Source organism: Gossypium hirsutum, chromosome A04 (assembly GCF_007990345.1).
Source record: "Gossypium hirsutum isolate 1008001.06 chromosome A04, Gossypium_hirsutum_v2.1, whole genome shotgun sequence".
NCBI lineage: Eukaryota > Viridiplantae > Streptophyta > Magnoliopsida > Malvales > Malvaceae > Gossypium > Gossypium hirsutum.
Genome location: NC_053427.1, coordinates 83,519,194 through 83,546,601, shown reverse-complemented (window position 1 = coordinate 83,546,601; position 27,408 = coordinate 83,519,194). Strand labels below are relative to the sequence as shown.

Here is a 27,408-nt window from a genome sequence, read left to right as displayed (position 1 = left end):
GGATGGTTTAGTAGGGTGTAGGGGTGATGGAGGTAGTGGATGGTTTAGTAGGGTGATAGAGTTAGTGGTCGGTTTAATGGGGTATTTAATTTGAGCTGGTTTGATTGGGCCCGGGCAGAAATTAGGCTCAACAATGATATTAAAAAATTAAAAGAAGATTGAATCGATATAAAATCAATTATATAGAATTTAAATATTTAATTTAATTTCTATAATTTACAGATTTTATTACCAATTGAAATAATAGTAGAATCGATTGAACCTGTTACGACATCATTGTAGTTGTAATAATTGATGCAAATGTTCATAAGTGTATAATATCCTCCAATCGGTTAGTATAATTGTAAGACTAGAAAGTATATACATATAATATAAATATATATAGATTATTTTGTATGATCAATGTATTCTCTATTTTATGATCTATAAATATTAATCTTTTCAAGATTCATAATTATTCTTTATATTTTCATATTCTGTTCTTTAAGTTGTGAATTTTGCTTGTGATGCTGCAATACGCCCTGTAATTTCAGCTACATTAGAATTTTTCACAGAACAAAGATAAGTGTTAATGGCATTACCTTTTCTCACAGATGAAATTCCATTCACAAGTTCATCGTCTCTTGCACCGGATGTAACCACCAAGTTCGATCACAAGAAGAGAGATCAGGCAGCCAGATTCAAATGGATAAGAATCATCGAGATGAACTTGTGTTTTCCAGGTTTTGAATCAAGTGCGAAACACAAATCGAAGATTGATGTGGATCAAACCGAGTGCAAAGAATTTTTTTTACTTATTTTCTTGACATGGAAAGGGATTGCATGTATTGATTAGTTTCCTCCGAAACACGGAAAATCCGCAACACTATGAGTCCGAGAAAACAAAATCTGATTGCAAAATAACTCATTATGAATATCAATCTTGCTGTTCAACCAACAAACAAAGCATCTGTCTACAAAGCAGGAGAGGCAGATGCCTCCTCTTCAGTGAAAAACGGGATAGGTTTTGTTGGAGAAGGAAGGCGGCCAATGCTGTCAACTTTATCCTTCAATTTCGGAGGAGGCCTGGCTGGTTTTGGCAACAACCTGCCCTTCTTTTCAAACCACTCAGGTTTGAGCAAAGCTCTCAACCCTAATTTGTTATAATGAACTCTCCTCACAGATCCACCCGCAGCTTCGACTGCTTCCTTTGCTCTAACAGTCACCCTTGACACCTGTAAATTTCAACAGTCAGATCGACTCCTTTTCCCGGTTCCAATCAATTAAGAAAAGGAAACACATGCATAATGAATCGACGCACGGAATCTAAAGGTTCAGTCAATTCAACATCACAGAACATATTTAACTAGCACCCGGAAAACACTAGTAAAAAATTAGAAGTCTATAAGCGTGATTGATCTATCTGAAAGTAAAACCTATAAAAGATATCGTGCAAGTAGAATTAATAAATACATTAGATGATGTGTGGTTCTTTTAATTATTCTAAACCAACATAAGTTAATTCAAAAAGGGCTAAGAAGAAGAAATGACAAGTCAGCAGTGTAACATGAACGATTTAAGTCAAATCTTTTACCTCGAGATGAATTGGCCATTTGATCTGTTCAGCACCACGACCCATCAACCTTACTCCATCCTCTATCTGTTTCCCGATGGCCCCAGCATCCTATGTAACAGCAATAATTAGTGTGAATTACGCTTAAAAGGTGATTTAACTTCGAATATCAGAGCAAGAGTTAACTCTACCTTGAGTGTCTTCATCGTGATCAATTCATGAGAATCTATCTTCCCAGCATTTATAAGCTTGGCAATTTTTCCCAATCCTACCGGCTGCCGGAAAAACGAATGTACAAGTAATTTAACAAGTGAAGAGAAAAAGCTCAAATAAAAAATGAAGTACAACTACAACCAAAATATTTGAACGAATATGCTAACCTTACAAGAAGTAAAAAAAAAATTAGTACTCAAATTTTCTCGATGTCATGAACATCAACACAAGAATTAATTCTCAATGCCAAAAAAGTACAGAACGGAAATTCTAACTTATTTATTCCTTTAAAAAGTAGTGTTAAAGTAGCTAAACAAGATAGAAACCTCAATGGACTAAAAGAAATGGAATATGAACATCACCACGGAAAAGCAGACTACAAGCATTCAAGATAATCAATACATAAATTTCCATCTCACATGATACCATATTGGAGATATCAACTGGCAACAGTACAATAGCACATTTCCCTTTAGAACTTCAAATATGTTGGACCTCTATATATGAGTTTGCACAAAGGATTAAAAAAGAAAAGAAAACTTTTTTAAAAGTGACAAATAACCCAAAGAAACATCAGCTGTAAGATGGTTATAGGAGAATCAAAATACATATCCCAATATCCAGCAGCAATGATAGATCAAACCTCAAAATGTGAAAACTATGAGAAAATGATTCTCCTTCCTTTCTAACTTATGAGTAAAATAAGCTCAACATGCAATCGCATTGAGGTGCGGATTGATAAAGTGTGTAGAAATCCTGGTCTAGCTGATTCATTTTCATCTTTTGGCCAAGTAGAAAAGTGTAGCAAGGAACAACCATGATAATGTGCCATGTTTTCTACTCTTAATTCATTCCCCCAAAGGAGAAAGCAAGAACTAGCATTTCACTCATAAATGCACTAGTTACCAACCAATTAGCAAACTTCAACATTTACATACAATTCCCTTTCTTCAAATAAACATAATACACAAGTCAAGAGAAACACTGTAGCAAGGAACAACCATAATAATGCGCATGTTTTCTACTCTTAATACTTTCTCCCCACAAAAATGGACTACGGCAAGAACTTGCATTTCACTTACAAATTCACTAGTTACCATCCATATAGGAAATTCCAACATTTACATATATACATGTATATTTGAAATTGCATATTTTCAGTATCAAATAAACATAATACATAAGCCATGAGAAAGGAGACATTAATTCAACATATAATTCATATAAAGGCAACGAAAGAAAACTTCTAGAAAGAAAAGTATCCCTTCAGATTTACAAAATATCTAAGAAAAAATAAAGAAAAATGGTACCTGAAAAGTGAGGCTGAAAGGGTTCTTAAAGCCGCGTTTAGGCAAACGCCGCCGCATAGGGGTCTGCCCTCCTTCAAATCCCAACTTGCCATTACCTCTAGCTTTCTGTCCTTTATGTCCTCTCCCAGCCGTTTTTCCTTTACCAGACCCAATCCCTCTCCCTTTCCTCGTCTTCTGTTTTCTGGGAACATTGTCTCTCAGATCATTCAAGCTCAAAAGACTATAAGACCTAATACCCTGAAACCATAATGACCCATTTTTGCTAATGGGGTTGGAACATTGGAGAGATTGCAGGGAATGGAAATGGTGGAGTGGTGATGGGCTGCAGATGGGTTTGGTCTTGAGGAAATGAGAAGAAACTGAGGATATTGAAGGGAGTATTCTTCTAATCATTGCAAAAAATGTTAGGGTTTCGGGGCTTTCAATCGAATTGGGAAATTTTGATCATGTGTTACGGTTGTGATCTAGGGTTTCGTTTCATAAAAAAGTGACCTAGCTTGTGGGAAATTTTGATTTAAAGGGTAAACTACAACACAGGTCAGCCAACTATTGTCCTTTTCCTTTTTGGTCACCCAATTACCAATTTTTTAATTTGGTCACCCAACTATTACCCCTTTTCTCTTTTGGTCACCTAACTATCAATTTATTAAATTTGGTCACTCAACTAATCGAGATTGTTCTCTTTTGTCCATTTCCGTTAAGTGCGATTGACAGGAGAGTAACATGGCAATTGAAAAATCGATATAAGAATAAATTTATCCCTCAATTTTTGCATTTTATGTCAATTTAGTCATAATTTTAAAAAATTAACCTTCAAAATTTATAAATAATCTCAATTTGATCCTCAAAACTTACCTTCCTCTTTCGCTTCCCCCACACCACTACCATCCACCTCCTCCTCCAAGTGGGGCAACTAATTATGAAGATGACCATGCTTTATAATAAATAAAGAAAATTGGAAAAAGGTTGTTTCTTACAACTGGGCAATAAATTAACAATCAATTGCAATCTTCTAATTGCTGAGATATTAATATTGTTATTAATTTATTGTTTATGCAACTCTGTCCCCAAATGGGGCGAGGCTCCACCAAACTCTGTATAAACCAAACAGGAGAAAGGTGAAACTAGAGGTGGAGGCAACAATGATAGTGGCGGTGGGACAAATCGAAAAAGAAAGGCAAATTTTGAGGATCAAATTGAAATTATTTATAAATTTTTAGGATTATTTTAAAAATTATGATTAATTTAATATAATATATAAAAATTAAGGGTTAAATATATCAATTTTTTAACAGCCAATTCATCCACCCATCAACGGCACTTAATAGAAAGGGACCAACAGAAATCTCAATTAGTTAGATGAACAAATAAAATAAGTTGATAGTTGAGCGAAAAAAAATTAGGTGACTGGTGGTGTAGTTTACTGTTGTTTAAATTAGTGATGTCACTGTGTTAGAAGAAGAGAAGCTTTGGGATTTTAGGGTTACTGAAAACGACAACTGTTTTATCTTTGGAAAAACTGTGGGTAAATTTTATAAATAGTGATTCAACTATTAGTTTATTTCCATTAAATCTCAAATGGAATGTTGATTTGATTTTTTTTTATTGGTATAATAATAAAATTATCCCTCCAATATTTAGAGATTTTATAAATTTAATCTTAATTATTAAAAAAGTTAATAAATGCAACCAGTAACTTTACACATCCTATCAATTTAATATTGATTTTTAGAAATTAAATTTTTTAATAAACTTTAAAAACAGAAACTATATTTAATTTTTTTAAATAAAATACATATAAAGTTATAAAAATATTTATAAATAAATAACTAATTTTCTCATTTTCTAAAATGACATTTATTTATTAAAATAATAATTTTATAAATAAAACAAATTAAGGAAATAAACCATGAAGAAAACTTAAGCAACTTTTTTTCTTTTTTTCAACATTAATGACCAACATATTCATGTTGGGTCAAAAACTATAGCATGAGGTTGAAAAGGATAAGAATCGAAGTCTTTAGTTTGTTGCCTAGAGAGTATGTTGAGTTTGAGGATGCGGCATAATTGGGGATATATAAGCGAGGATGAAGTTTTAGAGGCCAAGTAGGTGGAAGGCTATGTTGACAACTCCACAACTAATTCCTAATTAGATGGCGTAACAAAGGAAGATGTGAAAATAAATGAGTCCAGCGTAAGGATTATTGGTGTCAGTGATTGTTGGCAAAGGTGATTCCCAACACTCAACAAATTTGGCGAGTACTAATGAACAAAACTAAAGGTATAACAACTAAATTAATAATTATAAAATAAAATTGAAAAAGGAAATTTGAATATACTTTTAAGTTTTGTGGGGTTTTAAAAAATTATTTTATTTATCAAATTATTATTTCAATAAATAATTTCATGTTAGACAGAGAGAAAGTTGGGTATTCATTTATTTATAAATTTGTATGTATTTTTATAAAATCTTATGTGTTATTATCAAAAAATAAAATTTTAAATAATTTTTATTTTTTAATAAGTTTTTTTAATTTTTAAATTTTAAGAATAAGACTAAATTGATAGAATGTATAAAACCTATCTCTAGAATGGTACGTGAGTTAAGCTTCTGTATATCTTCTTGTCCTATGTTTGAGTCTTTGCGTCTACAATAAGGAAATAAATTTTAGAAGCTCGATTAACTGTTAACATTCTATTAAAAGCTTCAAATTTGAAAGAGACACTAATATAGGTGTTATAGCCTAATTTTACCCATGACCCATTTACATTAAACCAATAAAACCCAAAGCAAAATAACCCATCAGCCAAATACATTACAACTAACTTACCCAATTTTGACCCAACAAATAAACCCAATACATTAAACCCCTTAAACCATCTAACCCACCCTCAGCCCAAATACATTTAGAACCACCAGCCCAACTACCCAAACCCACTTGAAACCTCAAACCCAAAATAGAAAATACCTAACCCTAGCATTCAGCGCCGAATTAGCCTCCCCACTTGCCCACCTGCTTTCTGACACCAGCACCATTCCCTGCACTACCGGTCACCTCCCATGCCCATCCCCTGCAATCAGTAAGGCAGACAAGACAGAAACAATAGGAAAATAGAGAAAAAAGGGTTATAAAGCCTGAATCAAAAATTGTAAAAAGGGTTCGGCAGTTTAACAAAAACAAAAAGAACTAAGAAAAATATTCGATTCCAGAGCAAAAATAAGCAATCCAATCAGCATTTGAATACAAGAACAACATCCAAGCAAACGAATACCAAAGATTGAAGATTCAAAAGTGAGAAAAGTCTAAGGTGATTCTATTATTTTAGTTACTGTTTTAGGTTCGTTTTTGCATACACATATATTAAAAAGACACCAAATATACAAAGATATAATACAAAAAAATATAACAAAAAAACAAAAAAAAACTGACCTTTTTGCATTTTCGGCCACCGTGTACGGTAGCCGGTGCCGGCGACGGTCTGACGACCGGACGGTGACCGGCCGCTGGCCGGAATCCTTCCCTTCTCCCTCCTCTCTTTTTTTCTCTCTTCTTCTCTTTCTTTTTTTTTCTTTTTTTCCTTCACAAATGATTTTTTTCTAAAAAAAGGACTATTTATAGCCCTCCAAAATGACGTTGTAACGCCCCAATTTTCGGGAATTCTATGAATGTTGGCAAAATTTCATGCTTTGATTTTGTCATTTGTGAGAGAAATTATGAAATAGGACCTATGTGAAAATGTTTGAAAATGCTATAGGCTAAATTGAAATGGCCAAATAAATAGGAGTGAAAAATAGGAGGATTTCCATGACAAACCTCCCATTTTACATGAAGTGGCTAGCCATCATGTTGTTGTAGACAATATGAGCACTTGATATCCATAATTCATGGTACAAATTGATAATGGGTTAGGTAAATGTTCCATGATAATGGATTAGGTAAATATTCCATGATAATGAGTTAGGTAAATGTTCCATGATAATGGATTAGGTAAATATTCCATGATAATGGGTTAGGTAAATGTTCCATGATAATGGTTTAGGTAAATGTTCCATGATGGGCATTTCATGTCTTTTGAATTAAAGAATTAAATAGATGAAATATGAAATTTTATTAAAAGAAAAAGGGGTGAAAAGAACAAAGTTTTGTCCATCTTTGTTCATCATAGCCTAAAGTTAGAGAAGAGAAAAGGAGAGGAGAAAGCTCTTGAATGTTCGGTCACTTGGGGAAGAAAATTGAAGGTAAGTTCATGGTAGTTTGCTTCTATCTTGATGTTCATGAGTTCTTCTTGATTCTACCTTAACTCTTGAAGCATATTTTGGTTTTTAGTTGTGTTGTGAGCATTTAGTCATGAATTAAAATGAAGGAAATGGTTGTTGTTTCATGTTCTTTTGATGAAAAATGGAAGATAGGTGAAGTTGAGCCAAACAAATGAGCATGCATGTGCCTTAGATGTTAAAGGGAAAAATCAGCTAACATTTTGTGCTTTAAAATGATGAAATGGAGATTATACTTAAGTAAAATCATAGATATGTGATGATTGATTGGTGATATACATGTTTAAATAACAAGCATGCAAGTTAGGTGTGAAAGAGTGATTTGGTAATAAATCTGCTCGGGACAGCAGCAGTAACGTGACTTTGGAAAATCACCATAAATTGTGAGAGATGAGTTAGAAGCTGAATAAATTATGTAATTAAAGCTTAATGAGTCTAGTTTCAAATGGAATAAACGAGAACATATTTTGAATTCTGTACAATGAGAAATTTGATTCGTAATGAAGAGTGGTCAGATTAGTCAAATAATGAAACATGGGAAACTTTGAGAAAAATCTGGTATTGATTGGCTAAACCAAAAATTCTGAAAATTTTATGGATAGAAGATATATGAGTCTATTTTCAAGGAAAATTAACGGAACTTGATTTGGAGTTTTGTAAATCCAGTTATAAATGATTTAGTGACTGTTGCTCAGGAAGACAGCTTGCAGTGAAATTATGATTATGTGGTAAACATTGACAAAAATTTGTTAATGAGTTGCTTATTGTTTTATTATAAGCTTACTATGATCTGTAGGTGTGGTTGGCCGAATATTGTAAGGGGTTAATACGTAGTTTGTATTTGAATAGTTAGATTAATGTGTTAGTAATCCAATTGTAGGCGGTTCGTGTGTGGATCTCGTCAGCATATCGTCGCAAACAAGTGTGTAACTAACACCCTCTTTCTTAGTCTAGATAGGCAAAAGTCGAAAATTCGAAATGTCGAAAACCGGTATTTTGTAGATTTACGAGTGTGCGAATGCTCGTGAGGTAAATCGATTAATGTTTTTGTTAAGCTGCAATGTTTGGACTGCAAAGTGCATGATTTCTGTGCCCTCGATATTTTTGGGCTTAATGGGCCAAAATTGGAATGATGGGCCAACGGGCCCAATTCGGTAAGAACCCTCGGTACGTGATTCTGTAGTACGTGAAAGGTAGGAATATGCATGAAAAACCCTAAAATAGATAAATTACTGAAATACCTTTAAAAGTGGAAAATTTACAGTTTTACCCCTAGGAGATAAATTACCGAAATACCCCTAGGGTTAAATTAACTTAAATGCATGTTTGACTGTTTTTATTTACTGCATGCCATGTTGTTATTATCTGATGCATGGGATTGGGATATTGACGGAGGAAGTACTGAAAGTGGCTTGTCCACGAACTGGAGGCTTTGCCTCAATTTACTGTTAACTGAGCAGCAATGCTGCAACTGTGGAGTGTTAGGCTGGGTGGGTTGAGCTATCCCCACATGGAGTGTATGGCTGGTACGGGTGGAGTGTAGTGGTTGGTGGGTTGAGTAGTCTCCCCAAATGGGCTTGCATATGTTATTGATGTTGCATGTATTTTGAAATGGGCCTAGGGGCCATACTGTTATCTGAATAAGGGGCTAAGGCCCAATTTATTGTAATCTGAAAAGGGCTCTGGTCCAGTACCACTGTTACCTGAATGGGCTTAGGCCCAATAGGCTTGAGCTGACTTGAGCTTTGAATGGGTTTTCCTTACACACTGAGTTTCCCCAAACTCACCCCTTTTATTTTCATCCACGCAGGAAATCCCCAACCATAGTGGGCTTGGAGCTGTGAGGGAATTCGGAGTGGCCACCCGTTCTGAAAGTTTGGTTTTCTTCTGGTGAACTGGACATCCTATTATTTACGTTGAGGTTTGGGTTTTTAAATGTAATAAGGCCGCTTAATTATTTTTGATGGTTTTAATATGTATTACTAAGATAGGTATTACTTATTTTAACTGTTGAAATTGGATAGCTTTAGGGCACGTTTTCAAAAAAAAAAACAACAATTGATTTCAAAATAACACGACAACAAGCAAAGCTTCCGCAATGAAAGTATTTTCCAAAATTAATCACTTTTCCTAAAAATGACTTAATCAAATCGGTTTCCTAGAAATATCCATGACGTTAAGGTGTGGCAATGGCGGTATGCATGTCTAGGATTGGATCCGAAGGGAGCTTGGCACTTAAGCAGTCCGATGGACTCACCACCTCTTTTCCGGTTTCCTACCTGGTGCACAGCTTCCATTCACTTTAACCTTTAATGAATTAATCTTTTGAACATCAAGTACGATTTTCTGGACTTAGAATGAATTTTTTTTTTACGTTTTTGATGTGGCATGCCGGATCCGGCCATAACTTCTGGGCCAGGTTTGGGGTGCTACATTTAGTGGTATCAGAGCCCAGTTACAACAACTCGGCTGTGGAATGGGTTTAAAAAAACAAAGATTTTTGAAAGAAAAATTTTTATAAAGAATACGAAAAACTTGATTTTCAAAATTTAGATCTTTAGAAGGTGGCATTCCGAATCTCCAGCTCAAGTCTGTAAGTATTCTAAATTTTTCTGAATATTTTCCTGAATTATCTGTCTGTACTGAAACCCTACTAGGACACTCTAGATAGGATGATACTGAAACCATAGGAAAATCTGATAAGAGATTGAAACTGTAGCTAGACTTCGATTCTACGAAAACAAACTCTGAACTACTGTCTGATTCATAAAACATCTGTAATAAACACTAGAATATTAATTGATGCATAAAAATTCGTAATCAAGATAATACGATATGAGTACAAGAGGCCGTGGACGGGGCCGAGAAGTGCTCGAGCGAGATCTTCGTATTCGAGACATATGCCGGCGGTGGATGCACCGGTACCACTGGTAATAGAGGTAGAGTCTCATGACCGCAGTGCCGAGGATGATGCCCTGTCACAAGCAATGCTTCGTGTTCTGTAAAGAGTTGCCGGGGTAAGTACGGACAATGGAGTTCGGGGATCTATTTCTGAACGACTTCGGGCTAACGGAGCGGAGATCTTTAAGGGCGTGTCTGGCATAGCCCCGAATGTGGCAGAATATTGGTTGGAGGCAACAGAATGGATTATGGACGACTTGGACTGCTCTGAGGAGATTGTGAGTGGGGTATCTGTACTAAGTCCCTTGGGTCACTCGGTTAGGGTAGACAAACTGTATAGGAATGTACCCTTAGAAACTCAAGGCAAGGTTTTTCCTGGAGATCTGATGGAGTTACTGTTCGGAGAGTTTGACCTCATACTGGGAATGGATTGGCTTGTTAAGCATAAGGCGACTCTGGATTGTGCTTCTAAACGAATGGTGTTAAGAACTACAAAGGATGAGGAGGTTATGGTGATAGGTGAGAGAAAGAATTATTTTTCCAATGTGGTGTCGGCATTAAGAGCCGAAAAGTGGATTCGGAAAGGTTGTGAGGCCTAATTGGTATTTGTAAGTCAGTCGGAAGAGGAGGGACTGACAGTGGATAAGGTTAGGACCGTAAAGGAGTTCCAAGATGTTTTTCCGGAGGAGCTTTCAGGATTGCCTCCGAATCGAGAAGTTGAGTTTGGAATAGACTTGTTGCTTGGAATGGCGCCTGTGTCCATCGCACTGTATAGGATGGCACCGAAGGAGTTAGTGGAGTTAAAGGCTCAAATTCAAGAGTTGTTGGACAGGGACTTCATTAGGCCAAGCGTGTCTCCATGGGGAGCACTGGTGCTATTCGTGAAAAAGAAGGATGGTACGATGCGGATGTGCATTGATTATCGCCAGTTGAACAAACTGACGATTAAGAATAAGTATCCACTGCCAAGGATTGACGATCTATTCGACCAGCTTAGAGGAGCTTCTGTATTTTCCAAGATCGACCTTCGATCTGGATATCATCAGTTAAGGGTCAAGGAGGCAGATATCCAAAAGACGACATTCAGGACTCGGTATGGTCATTACGAGTTTCTGGTTATGCCATTTGGACTAACGAACGCGCCTGCAGCATTTATGGATCTGATGAATCATGTGTTCCAACCATTTTTAGATCAATTCGTAGTCGTCTTTATTGACGATATCCTGGTATATTCTGAAACTAAAACGAAACATGATGATCATCTCCGTATAGTGCTGTAAGTATTAAGGGAGAAGGAACTCTTTGTGAAGTTCAGCAAGTGTGAATTTTGGTTGAGGGAGGTAACTTTCTTAGGACATGTGGTCTCTGCTGAGGGGATTAAAGTGGACCCTCGGAAAATTGAAGCGATTTTGGAATGGAAGCCGCCTAGGTCAGTGTCGGAAATACGGAGTTTCCTAGGACTGGCAGGATACTACAGAAGGTTTGTGGAAGGTTTTTCTGTGATGGCAGCAGCTCTGACAAAACTCATAAGGAAAGGAGTACCGTTTGTATGGACTGAGAAGCAGCAGGAAGCTTTTGAGAAGTTGAAGAAAGTTCTGACTGAAGCACCTGTGTTGATTCAGCCAGAGTCTGGGAAGGATTTTACTGTGTACAGTGACGCATCACACGTGGGTTTGGGCTGTGTGTTAATATAGGAGGGTAAGGTGGTTGCATATGCATCACGACAGCTTAAACCTCACGAAGGGAACTATCCGACTCATGATTTAGAGTTGGCAGCAGTGATATTTGCACTTAAGATTTGGAGACATTACTTGTACGGAGAAAGGTGTATTATATACACAGACCACAAGAGTCTTAAGTATTTGTTGACTCAGAAGGAGTTGAACCTTAGGCAAAGGAGATGGATTGAGTTGCTTAAGGATTATGACTGGTCGATCAAGTATCACCCGGCAAGGCTAATGTGGTAGCCGATGCTTTAAGTCGTAGAACCGTATCTGATCTGAGAGCAATGTTTGCTCGTTTGAGTCTGTATGATGATGGCAGTTTGTTGGCTGAATTGCAAGTAAGGCCAACCTGAGTGGATCAGATTAAGGAAAAGCAGTTGAACGATGAGTCTTTGGTCGCTCGTTTTCAACAAGTTAAGGAAGGGGAAACTTCTGAGTTTGGGTTAAATGGCGAAGGAGTTCTGTGTTTCCGAGGAAGAATTTGTGTTCCGAAGGACTCTGATTTGAGGCAGACAATATTGAAGGAAGCTCATGGAGGACTTTGTGCCATGCACCCTGGGGGGAACAAGTTGTATCACGACTTACGAGAATTGTACTGGTGGCCTGGACTTAAACGAGAAGTAACGGAGTTTGTAGGGAAATGTCTGACATGCTAGCAAGTGAAAGCTGAGCATCAATTACCCTCTGGACTGTTACAGTCAGTGAAGATACCACTTTGGAAGTGGGAGAGGGTAACTATGGACTTTGTGAGTGGGCTGCCTTTGACACCATCAAAGAAAGACTCGGTGTGGGTGATTGTGGATAGGTTGACCAAATCAGCCCATTTCATACTTGTTCGTACTGACTTTTCACTTCAAAAGTTAGCCAAGTTGTATGTGGCAGAGATTGTGCAACTTCATGGAGTCCTAGTTTCAATTATTTCTGATCGGGATCCCAGATTTACATTTTGGTTTTGGCAATGGTTGCATGAGGCGTTGGGGACGCGATTGAATTTTAGTACGGCTTTCCATCCCCAAACTGATGGTCAGTCAGAGAGGGTTATTCAGATTCTGGAGGACATCTTGAGGGGATACGTGATTGACTTTTGAGGTAGTTGGGAAGATTACTTGCCGTTGGAAGAATTTGCGTACAATAACAATTACCAGACGAGTATTCGAATGGCACCGTATAAAGCACTGTATGGACGAAGGTGTCGTACACCTAGTTGTTGGACCGAACTAGGAGAGCGACAAATTCTTGGACCAGAGTTGGTAGCTGATACTGAGGATAAGTTCAGAATAATTAGGGACCGGTTAAAAGAAGCATCTGATAGGCAAAAGTCGTATGCAGATTTGAAGCGTAAGGAGATTGAGTACTCAATAGGTGATATGGTCTTCTTAAAGGTTTCTCCTTGGAAGAAGATATTAAGGTTCGGTAAGAAGGGCAAGTTGAGTCTGCGGTTCATTGGGCCTTATCGGGTTTCGAAGCGAGTAGGCCCAGTGGCTTATCAGTTGGAATTGCCTCCAGAGTTAGACAGGATTCACGATGTTTTTCACGTCTCCATGTTAAGGCGTTATCGTGCTGACCCTGCTCATGTCCTGCCAGTTGCAGAAATTGAAGTTTAGACTGATTTGACCTTTGAGGAGGAGCCTGTGCAAATATTGGCTCGAGATGTTAAGGTTCTCAGAAGGAAATCTGTCCCGTTAGTGAAAATACTTTGGCGTAATCATGGAAGGGAAGAAGCTACTTGGGAAGCAGAAGAAACTATGCGTCAACAATACCCTCAACTAGTTGGATCAGGTAAATTTCGAGGACGAAATTTCTTTAAGGAGGGTAGAGTTGTAACGCCCCAATTTTCGGGAATTCTGTGAATGTTGGAAAAATTTCATGCTTTAATTTTGTCATTTGTGAGTGAAATTATGAAATAGGACCTATGTGAAAATGTTTGAAAATGCTATAGGCTAAATTGAAATGGCCAAATAAATAGGAGTGCAAAATAGGAGGATTTGCATGACAAACCTCCCATTTTACATGAAGTGGCTAGCCATCATGTTGTTGTAGACAATATGAGCACTTGATATTCATAATTCATGGTACAAATTGATAATGGGTTAGGTAAATGTTCCATGATAATGGATTAGGTAAATATTCCATGATAATAGGTTAGGTAAATGTTCCATGATAACGGATTAGGTAAATATTCCATGATAATGGGTTAGGTAAATGTTCCATGATAATGATTTAGGTAAATGTTCCATGATGGGAATTTCATGTCTTTTGTATTAAAGAATTAAATGGATGAAATATGAAATTTTATTAAAAGAAAAAGGGGTGAAAAGAACAAAGTTTTGTCCATCTTTGTTCATCATAGCCTAAAGTTAGAGAAGAGAAAAGGAGAGGAGAAAGCTCTTGAATGTTCGGTCACTTGGGGAAGAAAATTGAAGGTAAGTTCATGGTAGTTTGCTTCTATCTTGATGTTCATGAGTTCTTCTTGATTCTACCTTAACTCTTGAAGCATATTTTGGTTTTTAGTTGTGTTGTGAGCATTTAGTCATGAATTAAAATGAAGGAAATTGTTGTTGTTTCATGTTCTTTTGATGAAAAATGGAAGATAGGTGAAGTTGAGCCAAACAAATGAGCATGCATGTGCCTTAGATGTTAAAGGGAAAAATCAGCTAACATGTTGTGCGTTAAAATGATGAAATGGAGATTATACTTAAGTAAAATCATAGATATGTGATGATTGATTGGTGATATACATGTTTAAATAACAAGCATGCAAGTTAGGTGTGAAAGAGTGATTTGGTAATAAATCTGCTTGGGACAGCAGCAGTAACATAACTTTGGAAAATCACCATAAATTGTGAGAGATGAGTTAGAAGCTGAATAAATTATGTAATTAAAGCTTAATGAGTCTAGTTTCAAATGGAATAAACGAGAACATATTTTGAATTCTGTACAATGAGAAATTTGATTCGTAATGAAGAGTGGTCAGATTAGTCAAACAGTGAAACATGGGAAACTTTGAGAAAAATCTGGTATTGATTGGCTAAACCAAAAATTTTGAAAATTTTATGGATAGAAGATATATGAGTCTATTTTCAAGGAAAATTAACGGAACTTGATTTGGAGTTTTTTAACTCTAGTTATAAATGATTTAGTGACTGTTGCTCAGGAAGACAGCTTGCAGTGAAATTATGATTATGTGGTAAAGATTGACAAAAATTTGTTAATGAGTTGCTTATTGTTTTTTTATAAGCTTACTATAATCTGTAGGTGTGGTTGGCCGAATATTGTAAGGGGTTAATACGTAGTTTGTATTTGAATAGTTAGATTAACGTGTTAGTAATCCAATTGTAGGCGGTTCGTGTGTGGATCTCGTTAGCATATCGTCGCAAACAAGTGTGTAACTAACACCCTCTTTCTTAGTCTAGATTGGCAAAAGTCGAAAATTCGAAATGCCGAAAACCGGTATTTTGTAGATTTACGAGTGTGCGAATGCTCGTGAGGTAAATCGATTAATGTTTTTGTTAAGCTGCAATGTTTGGACTGCAAAGTGCATGATTTCTGTGCCCTCGATATTTTTGGGCTTAATGGGCCAAAATTGGAATGATGGGCCAACGGGCCCAATTCGGTAAGAACCCTCGGTACGTGATTCTGTAGTACGTGAAAGGTAGGAATATGCATGAAAAACCCTAAAATAGATAAATTACTGAAATACCTTTAAAAGTGGAAAATTTACAGTTTTACCCCTAGGAGATAAATTACCGAAATACCCCTAGGGTTAAATTGACTTAAATGCATGTTTGACTGTTGTTATTTACTGCATGCCATATTGTTATTATCTGATGCATGGGATTGGGATATTGACGGAGGAAGTACTGAAAGTGGCTTGTCCACGTACTGGAGGCTTTGCCTCAATTTACTGTTAACTGAGCAGCAAGGCTGCAACTGTGGAGTGTTGGGCTGGGTGGGTTGAGCTATTCCCCACATGGAGTGTAGGGCTGGTACGGGTGGAGTGTAGTGATTGGTGGGTTGAGTAGTCTCCCCAAATGGGCTTGCATATGTTATTGATGTTGCATGTATTTTGAAATGGGCCTATGGGCCATACTGTTATCTGAATAAGGGGCTAAGGCCCAATTTATTGTAATCTGAAAAGGGCTCTGGTCCAGTACCACTGTTACCTGAATGGGCTTAGGCCCAATAGGCTTGAGCTGACTTGAGCTTTGAATGGGTTTTCCTTACACACTGAGTTTCCCCAAACTCACCCCTTTTATTTTCATCCACGCAGGAAATCCCCAACCATAGTGGGCTTGGAGCTGTGAGGGAATTCGGAATGGCCACCCGTTCTGAAAGTTTGGTTTTCTTCTGGTGCACTGGACATCCTATTATTTACGTTGAGGTTTGGGTTTTTAAATGTAATAAGGCCGCTTAATTATTTTTGATGGTTTTAATATGTATTACTAAGATAGATATTACTTATTTTAACTGTTGAAATTGGATAGCTTTAGGGCGCGTTTTCAAAAAAAAAAAACAACAATTGATTTCAAAATAACACGACAACAAGCAAAGCTTCCGTAATGAAAGTTTTTTCCAAAATTAATCACTTTTCCTAAAATGACTTAATCAAATCGGTTTCCTAGAAATATCCATGACGTTAAGGTGTGGCAATGGCGGTATGCATGTCTAGGATTGGATCCGAAGGGAGCTTGGTACTTAAGCAGTCCGATGGACTCACCACCTCTTTTCCGGTTTCCTACCTGGTGCAGAGCTTCCATTCACTTTAACCTTTAATGAATTAATCTTTTGAACATCAAGTACGATTTTCTGGACTTAGAATGAATTTTTTTTTACGTTTTTGATGTGGCATGCCGGATCCAGCCATAACTTCTGGGCCGGGTTTGGGGTGCTACATTTAGTGGTATCAGAGCCCAGTTACAACAACTCGGCTGTGGAATGGGTTTACAAAAACAGATTTTTGAAAGCGAAAAATTTATAAAGAATGCGAAAAACTTGATTTTCAAAATTTAGATCTTTAGAAGGTGGCATTCCGAATCTCCGGCTCAAGTCTGTAAGTATTCTGAATTTTTCTGAATATTTTCCTGAATTATCTGTCTGTACTGAAACCCTACTAGGACACTCTAGATAGGATGATACTGAAACCATAGGAAAATCTGATAAGAGATTGAAACTGTAGCTAGACTTCGATTCTGCGAAAACAAACTCTGAACTACTGTCTGATTCATAAAACATCTGTAATAAACACTGGAATATTAATTGATGCATAACAATTCGTAATCAAGATAATACGATATGAGTACAAGAGGCCGTGGACGAGGCCGAGGAAGTGCTCGAGCGAGATCTTCGTCTTCGAGACATGTCTAGGAATACTAATTGCGCATTTAGCCCTTTCGCTTTTTTATTAATTTACAATCAAGTTTTAATTTACTTTAATTTGGACCTGAAAGTTGCTGCGTGATTCGATTTAGTCCCTTTGCTGTTGTGCGTTTTAAAATAGTTCGGAAAATTGCATTTTTGGCCCCCCACTGTTGCACGCGTGTTCAAATAAGCCTTTTTCTTGCTTTTTATTTCGAATTCGCCCCTAAATTTCGTGTTAGTTTGCTGTTTTACTTTCAAATTACTCATTATTATTTTCTGATATTTACTATTATTATTAATTATAATCTCTGTATTATTATTATTATTATTATATGTAGTAGTGTACATTTTATTATACACGTATATGAATATATATTCATGTATAGCATCATTTTTATTACTTTACTTTAACATTTTTATTATACTTATTTATTAGCATTTCATTGCTATTATTTTTTACTTAATACCTATATATATTATAGTATTATTAATAGTTTTTGATATTATTGTCTTTGTTAATATATTCGTATGTCATATATATTCTTTTAATATATATATTATACTCTATATTACGCATATTTTTTTTATCATATTATTCATATATTTTATTATAGTATGTATATATTTTAATAACTATATCAGGTAGGTATTCTTAACACTATTATGTACATACTTTTAATATTATCATTATTATTATCATTGTATATCTAGTTATATTTTTAAATATTTCGTTTTTACTATTATAAGTATATATATATATTATTTATTACTATTATTATATTCATTATCCACATTATTGGTACTAGTATTGATATTCACTCAATGTTAATATACGTACATATATTTATGTAGTATGTTAATAGTTTTTATTTATTTATTATTATTATCATTTCTAATATACATATATACCGTATATGTTTCTATATATATTATGTATATATCATTATTTTATTTATATTTAGTTTTAATCTTAGTACATATATTTTATTATACGTATATATATTTTTTATATAGTATTATTTTCGTATTATTCATTATTATACTTATTTCCACTATTGCCATTTATTATATTATTTTAATATTATGTATTATTTGGTGTACATACATCCCGAACCCTACTTTACTCTGATTTTCACGTAGACCTAAATCTAGCCTTTATTTTTGTTCGAGAATAAATTTTCTTTTCAAAAAGATGATTTATTAGGTATCCGATCACACCTAAAAAAAAAGATCGGTGGCGACTCCCTTTTTATTTCAAAATCAAACTTCAGTTTTCAAGTTTTCATTAAATCGCCACAATTTTACGTCGCTACAATAGGAAATGAGTGGATGACTAAACCATAGGGAATCTTATTCCAATATGGTGATATAAAGATCTGATTTGATCATTTGTTAAAGCTTAAAGGTTTATTTGATATTTAGGAGAGTTTGATAAAAATATTAAATTTTTTTAAAAAAATTGGACAAAAAAATTAAATTGATTTAAAATACGAGTCAAGTTTTGACTTCAATATTTAAAATCATCTCAGTTTTCAAATTTAATAATTATTTTTGTTTATTTGTTTGTCTTTTATAACAAAAGACAAGCATGTGCTTCCATACACAAAGCAGATGTTCTTACATTAATTATCATTCTAAACATTAAGAATCAGACATGCATAAAATGTGTTTTCATAAATACATTTGAACTTACATTCTCTGTATTATTGCGATTATAACAATGCTAACTAAGTTAAAGCTTAATCGACTATTATAAAATATTTAAGTTCATTTTTATTATGATAATTCATATAATTACATGAAATAAAAAATACAAATGTCAATAGGAGAGGAATCGAACTTGAGATTCAAATATAAAACTACTAGCATTTAACCATCTGACAAAAAACCTAATTATATTAAAAAAGTAAAAAGAAAATGTGACTTGAAGAGAAATCACAACAAGTTGGGTGTGCTTTCTTACCATAAAGCACGCTCAAATGGACACCCTTTCACACACTCTATCAAAAAACAATCTATTTCCTAAAATTTTAAAAAACCCAAACTATTTGGCCAATAATTTTTTTTTAACATATATGGCTAATTTAGCCTAAAATATGTAATAAATACTTATAGGCTTCACAAATTTGGATTTAGTTGATGTACTTTTATTTTAAGGAATTTGTCTCTTTATTTTTAGATTTTAAAATTTAGGCCCAATTCTTAATATTATTGTTATTTTGTTAATTTTTCTGGTATGATATTTTGAAATAAGAAAATGCTCATTTGGTATTCATATAACTAAAAAAAATGATATTATAATAAACTTGAATTTAATAAGATAATTTTAATAGTATTAATAGTTGAATTTGAATTTTAAAATTTAAAAAAAATAGAGAAATTAAATTTTTAATAATAAATGAGTTGAGGGAAAAAAATGGACCAGGGGTTTCTCGTATTTTAATTTTATATAAATTTTTTAAGAAAAGTTTTATATAGAGTTAAAAAAAATTTATTCCAAGGATAATTTAATATAAATAGTAAAAATAGTTATTATTTTAATTTTTTTTCGTATTATTTTAAAATTTATTATCATTGTTACCCAATCGTTATAACGATATTTCATCAATAAGACAATTGATATCAATGTATTGATAAATTAAAGTTAAAATTTATCATTCTATTAATTCCTCTTAAAAGTTTACAAATAAAAATAAAAATAATATAAAAAAATGAAAAATTTGTGATAAAATATGAGAAATTATCTTAAGACATGATGTATTGAATAAACTTATTGACTTGGATTTAGCTATTTTTTTTTTGTTTCGTACGGTTTTTTCTTCTATTTTTTTCTTGAACGATTTACTTTTAATAAAATATTATTTTTCCTTAAAATAAATGTGAGAAGCAACCTTAAAACAACCATTAACATCTAGTTATATAAAATTTAAAACATTGAAACATTGTTGATTGAGCCTTTGTTCAATTGATATATGTATTGTTGTCAATGTAAGAAGATAATAGTTTAAGTACGCTGAAGCGTATTATCCTCCTATTTATGGGTTGGGAGAGACTATAAGTAGTTCTAGGCATTATATTAAAAAAGCATATATGATCAGAACTTATAATGAAATTGTTAAAAAAAAATTAAAACATTAATAAGAATAATAATTTCTATGTGTTTACCACGAAACTATCATATAACATAAGAAAGCATGTGCTTTCATATACAAGGCAAATGTTACATTAATTTTCATCCTAAACATTGGCAATAATATACATGTATAAAGCATGCATTTTTATAAACACGCTTGAATTCACATCTTTTTTATTGTTATAAATATAACGATATTAATTAAGTTAATACTTAATTAGTTATTATAAAATATTCAAATACTTTTTTATTATGATTATTCATATAATTTATTTAAGAACGAAACATATGATCAAATTATTAACATCTGTTGTTTCCTTAATTATTTAATTAGTTATTGAGAAGGTAAGTATCGACGTTTTTAGTCCATGTAGTTAAAAACTCACCGTACCTGACAGGATCAGGAACATCGTCATTTTGCTTTTCAAATTCCGTAGTCCATTTCACCAAACTTCCCTCCCCCGTCAGCATCACGTTGAAGATGGACTTCCAGCTTTTGAAAGCTTTCATGATTTCACCTTCCACCAATTTGTAAAGAATAGTCCAATCTTTATCATCCACCTTTTTATATGTAAGAGTGATGAACATTAGCATTAATTTAAAAAATACATTAATATTTACTCAATTATGATTTTTTTGGTCGTCCAATTATAAAAATATATAAAATCGTCATTCAAATATTTAATTTTGTTTTTTTTTTGTCACTCAATTATCTTGAATTTTTAGTTGTTTCCATCTTTACGTTATCTAGATGGTGACAAAAAATAAAATTGAATAGTTGAATGACCATTTTGTAACTTTTCATAGTTGGTGAACCAAAAAAGAAATATAACCATAATTGGATGACTATTTTGTAACCGTTTATAGTTGGTGACTTCTACTCTAACTTACCTTAAAAAAAGTGAAAGTACTATTAAATGGGTCAATTTTAGAGTTATACTAGTAAAAAAAATCAAATAAATATAAATTTTAATAGAGTTAATATGTATGGTTTAAAATATGAAATGAAAATTGATTCTCTTTCCTTTGGAATTCAACTCCAAATAAAAAAAAATCCATTTATAGAACTAAAAACTATTTAGTTTAAACAACTAATGGAATTTTTTGAATATAATATGTTAATCAATCCATAAATTAACATAACCAACTAATGTTGGGTTGAGTGTAATGAACTAAAGGCCTCTTAAATAAGGTTTCAGGTTCAAATCTTGTGGAAAGGGAAAACTACATTAAGAGACTTTTCCAACTCATTTAAAGGTCTTACCCAACTTGAATGCAAATTTTAGTCGGGGTTCAAAATGACTGTCACATTCTGAAAAATCTCAAAAAAAAAAAGAAAAAAGAAAAAAAAAGGAAAGAAACGAAAAGAGAAGAGAGACTAACATAAATATTTAATAATGTGATGGAAAGGGGTTTTATGCAAGGTTTTTATAATCGGAATAGTGGTCGAACAACTAACGTAATTGATTCACCGGTCCAAATAATTCAATTAAATAAATTATTAAAAATTTATAAAAATAAAAAAATATTGAAAATCGATTGAACTGCAGGTCAATTGATCTAAAGCCTACTCTAGATTAATACGCCAGTTAATTCTTAATCTAATCAATCGAATAATTGGTCTAGTCCGATCTTGATAACCATGGTTTTACGTAGTTGTGTAGATAAGCTTACCTCCGGCAACAAAAAACCATTGTCTGACCGAACCCTCAGAATCCCAGTCACTACCCTCAACAAGTTTTTCATCTCTAACGACTTGATTGGCCATTTTTGGCATAAGCTGGGCTTTGGTCTGGTAGGCTTCAAAGAACTTATCAGCTGAGGACTTGATCTCGACTTGGCACTCCATCCTCTTAATTTGGTCCATGCTTAACTTCTAGGAAACTAAGAAGAAACCCACTAACTTATATCAAACTTGGGGTTGGTGGTGGTGATTGTTGTGCTTAGAGAGGTTGCCTTATATACAGGACTGGTTTGATGCTGCTGCATCAACAAGTGACATGATGATGATGGCTCGATGAACATCGGAGAAAAATAGCCTCAGCTTTATATCCTTTTATAATTCCTTTCAACTTTTACCGAAGGAACTTCAATATTTGTTTTCTTTTAATTCTAGTGTATACTATAATTTGAATGGGAGGATGGAAAACCATGGGAATTTTATTCGGATTAAAGATGTTTATGTGTCATGTCAGATTATGTTGAGCAGCGAATTGAAAAATATTTTCTCGTCAAGCATTACGCTAATAATTGTACTATCAATTAACGATCCGTTAAAGTTTTTTGATTGTTTTCTTTTTTTCTTAAATAGTAAAATATTACTTTCCTTAAAAAATATATATGAGAAGCAGCCTTAAAACAACCATTAACAAGTTATATAAATTTTAAAACATTGAAACATTAATAATAATTTCTGTAAAAAAAAAATAGTAACAAAACTTAATTTTTATAACAAGAAAAAAAAGAGAGCACATATTTATTTATTTTTGTGGTTACCACGAAATTATCATATAACATAAGAGAAGCATGTTCTTTCATACATAAAGCAAAGATTACATTAATTTTCATCCTAAACATTGACAATAAGATACATGCTTGTACTTTTATAAATATGCTTAATCACATTTTTTTTATTGTTATAATTATAACGATACCAATTAAATTAATGCTTAATCAGCTATTATAAAATATTTAAATATATTTTTATTATGATAATTCATATAATTTATTTAAGAACGAGACATATGATCAAATTATTGATATATGTCGTTTCCTTAATTATTTAATTAGACATTGAGAAGGTAAGTATCGACATTCTTAGCCCAGGTAGTTAAAAACTCGCCATACTTGACAGGATCAGGGACATCATCATTTTGCTTTTCAAATTCCATAGTCCATTTCACCAAACTTCCCTCCCTCATCGGCATCACGTTGAGGATGGAGTTCCAGCTTTTGAAAGCTTTCATGATTTCACCTTCCACCAATTTGTAAACGACAGTCCTATCTTTATCATCCACCTTTTCCATCATTTCCTTACAAGTCTCAAGCTTACCTGTAAGAGTGGTTAACATTAGTATTAATTAAAAAAATACATTAATACTCACTCAATTATGATTTTTTTTTCGCTTAATTATGGAAAGATACAAAAACGTTACTCGAGTATCTAATTGTCTTTCTTGATCACCCATTATCTTGGATTTTTGGGTATTTCCATCTTTACGTTATCTAGCTGGTGATAAAAAAAATAAAATTGAACAGTTGAATGATCATTTTGTAACTTTTCATAGTTACGTGACAAAAAAAGAAAAAAACCCCATAATTGTATAACTATTTTGTAACATTTTATTGTTGCGTGACCAAAAAAGGAAAAAAGAAGAAGAAGCTTATAGTTGGGTAACTTCTACTATAGCTTACCTTAAAAAAAAGTGAAAGTACTTGCCAGATCCCTCTATTATAATGGTTGGTTCAAGTTGGTTATTCTACTATTAAATGGGTCAATTTTAGAGGTGTACTATTAAAAAAAAATCAAATAAGTATAAATTTTAATAGAGTTAATATTTTACTGTTTGAAATATGAAATGAAAATTGATTTTCTTTCCTTTGCAATTCAGCTCCAAAAAAAAAAATAATTTCGTTAAACAACTAATGGTATTTTTTAATATAATATGTTAATTAATCCATATAACTAACATAACCAGTTCGTTTGGATTGAGTGGTAAGGAATCAAACACCTCTTAAATAAAGTTTCAGGTTCAAGTATTGTGGATAGGGAAAATCGCATTAAGAGAGTTTTGCACCTCATTTCATGGTCTTACCCAACTCGAATCTGAATTTTAGTCGAGGTTTGAAATGAATATCGGATTTTGAAAAATCTAAAAAAAAAAGAAAAGAAAAGAAAAGAAAGGAGAGACTAACATTAATATTTAATAATGTGATGGAAAGGAGTTTTGTTGAAAGTTTTTATAATTGGATCAATAGTCAAAACGTTAAAGTAATTAATTTGTCGGTCCGAATAATTCAATTAAATAAATCATTAAAAAATTATAAAAAATAAAAAAAATATTAAAAATCAATTGAACTATCTCTAGATCAGTATTAATTCCTAATCGAATTAGTCCGATATTGATAACCATATTCCGATCTTAATTCCTAGTCTAAGCTTACCTCCGGCAACAAAATACCATTGTCTAACCGAACTCTCGGAATCCCAACCACTACCCTCAACAAGTTTTACATCTCTAACGATTTGATTGGCCATTTTTGGCATAAGCTGGGCTTTGGTCTTGTAGGCATCAAAGAACTTATCAGCTGAGGACTTGATCTCGAGTTGGCACTCCATCCTCTTAATTTGAGCCATGCTTAACTTCTAGGGAAACTAAGAAACTCACTAACTTAAATCAAACTTGGGGTTGATGGTGATGACTGTTGTGCATAGAGGGACTGCCTTATATAGAGGACTGGTTTGCCTCTACCAAGTGATAAAACAACCAAATTTGGATATTAAAATAAGTAAAATAAAGTCAGGGTTTGATGCTCCTGCATCAACAACTTATATGATGATGATGATTCGATGAACATTGGAGAACAATGGCATGGCCTTAGCTTTTTATCCTTTTATTATTCCTTTCAGCTTTTCCCAAAGGAACTTCAATATTTGTTTTCTTTTAATTCTAGTGTATACTGAGAGAATGGAAACCATGGGATTTTTATTCGGATTATAGATGTTTATGAGTCCGATCAAATTGTTATGAGGTGCAATTTTAAAAAAAAAATTATTAACATTTTTTTAGATCAAATTATACGTTAACCATTGTGCCATAAGTTAATGATCCGTTAAAAACTTCAAAAAAATTATATTTTAGAGGCTCGATTAATTGCTAACTTTCTATTAAAAGGTCAAATTTGAAAGAGACACTGATATAGGAAATGAGTGGATGACTAAACCATAAGGAATCTTATTCCAATATGGTGATATAAAGATCTGACTCGATCATCCTTTCAAGCTTAAAGGTTTATTTGATATTTAGGAGAATTCAGATAAAAATATTAAGTTTTAGAAAAAATGGGTTAAAAGATTAGATTGATTTGAAATACAGTCAAGCTTGGACTTCAATATTTAAAACCTTCTCACTTTTCAAATTTAGTGTTTAGTTTTGTTTATTTGCTAGTGTTTTATCACAATTCATTCACGAAGCAAAGGTACTTACATTAATTATCATCATAAACATTAAGAATTAGACACATGCATAAAGCATGTGATTTCATAAACACATTTAAACTCATGATCTATTTATTGTTGCGATTACAACAATGCTAACTAAACTAAAGCTTAATCAACTACAATAAAATATTTAAGTGCTTTTTTATTATGGTAATTCATTCTTATAATTTATTTTAATTTATTTAAGAACGAGACATATTATCAAATTATTGGTATATGTTATTTTCTTAATTACTTAATTAGACATTGAGAAGAAAAGTATCAACATTCTTAAACCAATTGGTCAAAAATTTGCCGTACTTGATAGAATCAGAGCCGTCACCAAGCTTCCCTCCTCCATTGGCACCACGTTAGCGGTGTACTTAAAAGTTTTGTGAGCATTCATGATTTCACCTTCCATCTCTTTGTAAACGATTGTCTTGCTATTATCGTCCACCTTTTTTATTTACTTAGCAGTCTCGGACTTACTTAAAAGAGAGCAACAACCATTATTAGCATTAATTTAAAAAGATGGTAAAACTACCAACTAGGTTTTAGTTTAGTTGGTATTAGTATTATTATCAATATAGGAGGATGTAGATTCAATTGCGCTAAAGCGTGTTTGTCCTCCTATTTTAGGGTCTGAGACTATAGATAATTCTAAGCATTTGTATAAAAGAAAAAAAGAAGAAGGTAAAAGTATCAGTCAGGTCTTGTCATTATGTGGATGAATTCAAATCAGTGTCTCTACTATTAAATAGATTAATTTATTCTCTGAATTAATAAAAAGAATAAAATAAGACTAAATTTTAACAGGGTTAATATTAACTATTTAAAAAATGATATGAAGATTAATTTTCTTTCATTTGCAATTCAACTCTAAACAAAATACTTAGTTTGGATAATTATAAAAGCTTTAAAAATATTAATTTTGTTAAACAATGAAGCCATTTTTTTTAAAAAAAGTTAATTTTGTTTTATTTGATTTTTTTACTAGTATAATGACTAATGTAACGCCCCAATTTTCGGGAATTCTGTGAATGTTGGCATAGGTTTAATTATGTTAGTGGGCCTCTAGAAGACCCAAGCTTAAGATAGAACCCGGTAATTTTAGTTAATTTTTTGTTCCATAAGAAAAAGGGGGTGAAATTATGAAATAGGACCTATGTGAAAATGTTTGAAAATGCTATAGGCTAAATTGAAGTGGCCAAATAAATAGGAGTGCAAAATAGGAGGATTTGCATGACAAACCTCCCATTTTACATGAAGTGGCCGGCCATTATGTTGTTGTAGACAAAATGTGCACTTGATATCCATAATTTATGGTACAAATTGATACAAATTGATAATGGGTTAGGTAAATGTTCCATAATAAGGGGTTAGGTAAATGTTTCATGATAATGGGTTAGGTAAATGTTCCATGATGGGAATTTCATGTCTTTTGTATTAAATAATTAAATGGATGAAATATGAAATTTTATTAAAAAAAGGGGTGAAAAGAACAAAGTTTTGTCCATCTTTGTTCATCATAGCCTAAAGTTAGAGAAGAGAAAGGAGAGGAGAAAGCTCTTGAATGTTCGGTCACTTGGGGAAGAAAATTGAAGGTAAATTCATGGTAGTTTGCTTCTATCTTGATGTTCATGAGTTCTTCTTGATTCTACCTTAACTCTTGAAGCATATTTTGGTTTTTGGTTGTGTTGTGAGCATTTGGTCATGAATTAAAATGAAGGAAATGGTTTTT

General features: G+C 33.3%; 3 protein-coding genes across 3 annotated transcripts; all 3 read right to left on the bottom strand.

Moving 5' to 3' along the window:
* Window positions 1–775: 775 nt before the first annotated feature.
* Window positions 776–3,605, bottom strand: LOC107949011 (50S ribosomal protein L15). Its single transcript, XM_016883706.2, has 4 exons — window positions 3,076–3,605; window positions 1,744–1,827; window positions 1,574–1,663; window positions 776–1,214 (listed from the first exon to the last, which is right to left on the bottom strand). Exons 1-4 carry the CDS (start codon window positions 3,466–3,468, stop codon window positions 954–956), a joined length of 828 nt encoding a protein of 275 aa, XP_016739195.1. The 5' UTR covers window positions 3,469–3,605; the 3' UTR covers window positions 776–953.
* A 16,776-nt stretch (window positions 3,606–20,381) lies between these two features.
* On the bottom strand, window positions 20,382–22,597 carry LOC107948072 (MLP-like protein 423). Its single transcript, XM_041111558.1, has 2 exons — window positions 22,142–22,597; window positions 20,382–21,028 (listed from the first exon to the last, which is right to left on the bottom strand). Exons 1-2 carry the CDS (start codon window positions 22,211–22,213, stop codon window positions 20,798–20,800), a joined length of 303 nt encoding a protein of 100 aa, XP_040967492.1. The 5' UTR covers window positions 22,214–22,597; the 3' UTR covers window positions 20,382–20,797.
* Window positions 22,598–23,155: 558 nt separating this feature from the next.
* On the bottom strand, window positions 23,156–24,984 carry LOC107948999 (kirola). The gene is made up of 2 exons (XM_016883695.2): window positions 24,632–24,984; window positions 23,156–23,519 (listed from the first exon to the last, which is right to left on the bottom strand). The coding sequence occupies exons 1-2, from the start codon at window positions 24,822–24,824 to the stop codon at window positions 23,254–23,256; spliced, it is 459 nt and encodes a 152-aa protein (XP_016739184.1). The 5' UTR covers window positions 24,825–24,984; the 3' UTR covers window positions 23,156–23,253.
* Window positions 24,985–27,408: the final 2,424 nt, after the last annotated feature.